At 32.2% G+C, this 2,588-nt stretch overlaps 1 protein-coding gene across 1 annotated transcript in view; it reads left to right on the top strand.

Annotated features, from left to right (window-relative positions):
- Nucleotides 1–1,757, top strand: part of LOC111700303 (ankyrin repeat and MYND domain-containing protein 2) — an 8,363-nt gene extending 6,606 nt beyond the window's left edge. The window contains exons 10-12 of the mRNA XM_023471175.1: nucleotides 270–362; nucleotides 1,098–1,166; nucleotides 1,294–1,757. Coding sequence (XP_023326943.1) covers nucleotides 270–362; nucleotides 1,098–1,166; nucleotides 1,294–1,347 — 216 coding nt within the window. The 3' untranslated portion in view covers nucleotides 1,348–1,757. The remainder of the gene's footprint in view (nucleotides 1–269; nucleotides 363–1,097; nucleotides 1,167–1,293) is intronic.
- Nucleotides 1,758–2,588: the final 831 nt, after the last annotated feature.

The following is a 2,588-nucleotide window of genomic DNA, read 5'->3' as shown; positions in this document are numbered from 1 at the left end:
TACCCTAGGCTTTACACAGGATCAGATGCCAGCTTTTTCATAGTATATCTGCAAAAGGAACTGTTTCTGGCAGACAGTTACTGGGATCCATTTCATTTTGATGTGGATCCGGATCCTGAATCCACCCTGAAACAAAATGAATGAAACCAAATATTGTGGATCCATCGTATCCGGATCCTACAGCTGGCAGACCGCTTGTTTAAAGTCTCTAATGCCCCCCCCCTCTTAGGTCATCAGAGACTGCTTTGATCATAGATGCTTTTTATCAGGGATTTAAAGATTATGAGAACTGTGGAACCTGTGGGGAGGAAAAAGCTGAGAAGAAATGTACAGCCTGTAAATCCATCTCCTACTGTAATCAGGTTAGTTTATTACACAGCTGTACTGTACATAATACAATGTATACTTGCCATCATATACTGTATGTATACTGTACATAATACTCTGTACTTTACAATGTACATAGTACAATGCAATTACATAATAAACTATTCTCTACACAATTACTGTATTTGTTACACTGCAATGTAAGTGTACGCAATATATATTGTACTGTACATAATACACTACATAATGTACAATTAAATTGTACAATGTACAAAATACCACATGAGCCCGATCGTTGCATGATCCGAACCGGTACAAGGATGGTCGCCGAAGATTTCTTGTGTTCACTTGTATTAACCCATCTAGTGTGCTCAATAAAGTATGTGGTTGCGAGTTTTATGCAACAAAATTATGCGGACTGAACCTTGTGATACACTGTAAAATGAAAGATTCGCATAAAAGCCTTTAGTGTTCTGCTAACGCTTTAAAACAAAAATTACCAATATTTGGTCTGAAAAAATTCGGAACCAAATCAATCTTATATCCGGTAATTATGAAAGCAAAAAAAATGGCAGACCACCTTTTTTTAAATGGCAAGACAACAGCCGTTTTGTGATAATTGTTGCATACCTTTGATAAATGCCGCAAACTATTTATAAGGTCAAAGACGATTTATTTAGAATGGATTGTGATGACATACCCTGGCTGGATCAAGGAGCTGTTGGGCAATCCCTAGCTTCTTGATTACTCTTAATTGATTTGCATTACAGGATTGTCAGAAGTTGCATTGGTTTATGCACAAGAAGTTTTGCAAATCTCTCAGGGAAGCGTTTGACAAGGTAAAGATATTTCCAAAATTAGTTAATTATTTCTAAGGAGATAAAATAACAAAAAAATAATAATTGCAAATTGTAATAAAATTCTTTTTTGTTATTATTGTAAAATTTGTATAAACATTTTGTATAGAGAGAGAAAGAAGCTAAGGAATCGGAGAAATTGGAGAAAAAAGAAGAAAAGTAGTTTGGTCCATTTTGTAACAGCTGTTGTCCGCCATTTCAATTCAGCTAATGGATAATGTGCACCATTTATCAAATATTTTTTTATGTCTGTCTACCATTTTGTCAAACAGATGCTCTTAATGAACAGCTGACATTTTCGCCATTTTGAAATCCTGTAATCCGCCAAAGTATGGAAATCATCTGATTGTTTCAATGTATATTGCTTATTAATAGGGCATTTTTATTTAAGGTTCTTGGCATTTCTTTGATTGCCATTTAATGTTAAACTGCTTTTTGCCAAATTTAAAAAATGTTTAATTGATTCTGTTTTATATTTTAGTTATTTTTATACCTATATCTTTTAACATCTTATCATTGATTATTTATTTAATTTCCATGCAAACGTCAATAAAGATGATTTTGTTGTTTTTTTTATTGAAAGTAATTTTTTAGAATTGGGTTAGGAGTTTTATTGATTTGGGGGGGAATGACAAATTGGACATAAAAGGCAAACTTTCTTTCGTTCTTTTACTTCCATTTCTTTTATTATTTTCCAAAAATCATTTATTTCTTCCGATTCAGCGAATAAACTATAGAAAAAAACGCAAGCATATATACCTNGCAAATTAAATCGATCATGATCACTTTTATTTTCTTGTCGCATATTTTAAGTCGAAAAAAGTGGAGAAGATTGTCAGACAGTTTTTCTTGAAACAGAAGTTCCAAACGATGTTTTTGGCCCTCTTTTGATATTGAGTTGTCAGGTTTTTGTATAATATGATTAATTTGGTTTTAAGATTCCTTCCCTCATTCCTAAATTAAAAAATTTTAACAATGTTTTATTAAGCATGATGAGGAAATCAATTTCTTATTATTAACTACAACTTGAAATCAAATTTGTAACAAGAGAAATTATTTCAAAAATTTGATTTTATCTAAAAGAACCGATTAAAATCCAAAAGGGAAACATTATTTTTGATAACTTTAATTAAACTTAAAGGGAAATTAACTTAGCGAAAACTTTTGTGAACAATGAGAAGATTACACTTTGAACATGTAAATCACATTACGAATAAATATTGACTTTAATAGGTAAAGACGTCTAAAGAACGTCCTGCAGTCCACACATCATATCACGCTGATTTTATAGCTCAGTCCTTGTTCCAGCAAGCTATTGTTACTTCACTGTGAACTAGACAGCAGGAAAATACCACTTTGTAACCTCGTAGCTCCTCTAGTTTTGTTTTTCGAACAAATTTATCA

This window comes from Eurytemora carolleeae, unplaced genomic scaffold (genome assembly GCF_000591075.1).
Source record: "Eurytemora carolleeae unplaced genomic scaffold, Eaff_2.0 scaffold266, whole genome shotgun sequence".
NCBI classification, from domain to species: domain Eukaryota; kingdom Metazoa; phylum Arthropoda; class Copepoda; order Calanoida; family Temoridae; genus Eurytemora; species Eurytemora carolleeae.
The sequence above is the reverse complement of the archived record's forward strand: the minus strand, read 5'-3'. Positions and strand labels throughout refer to the sequence as shown.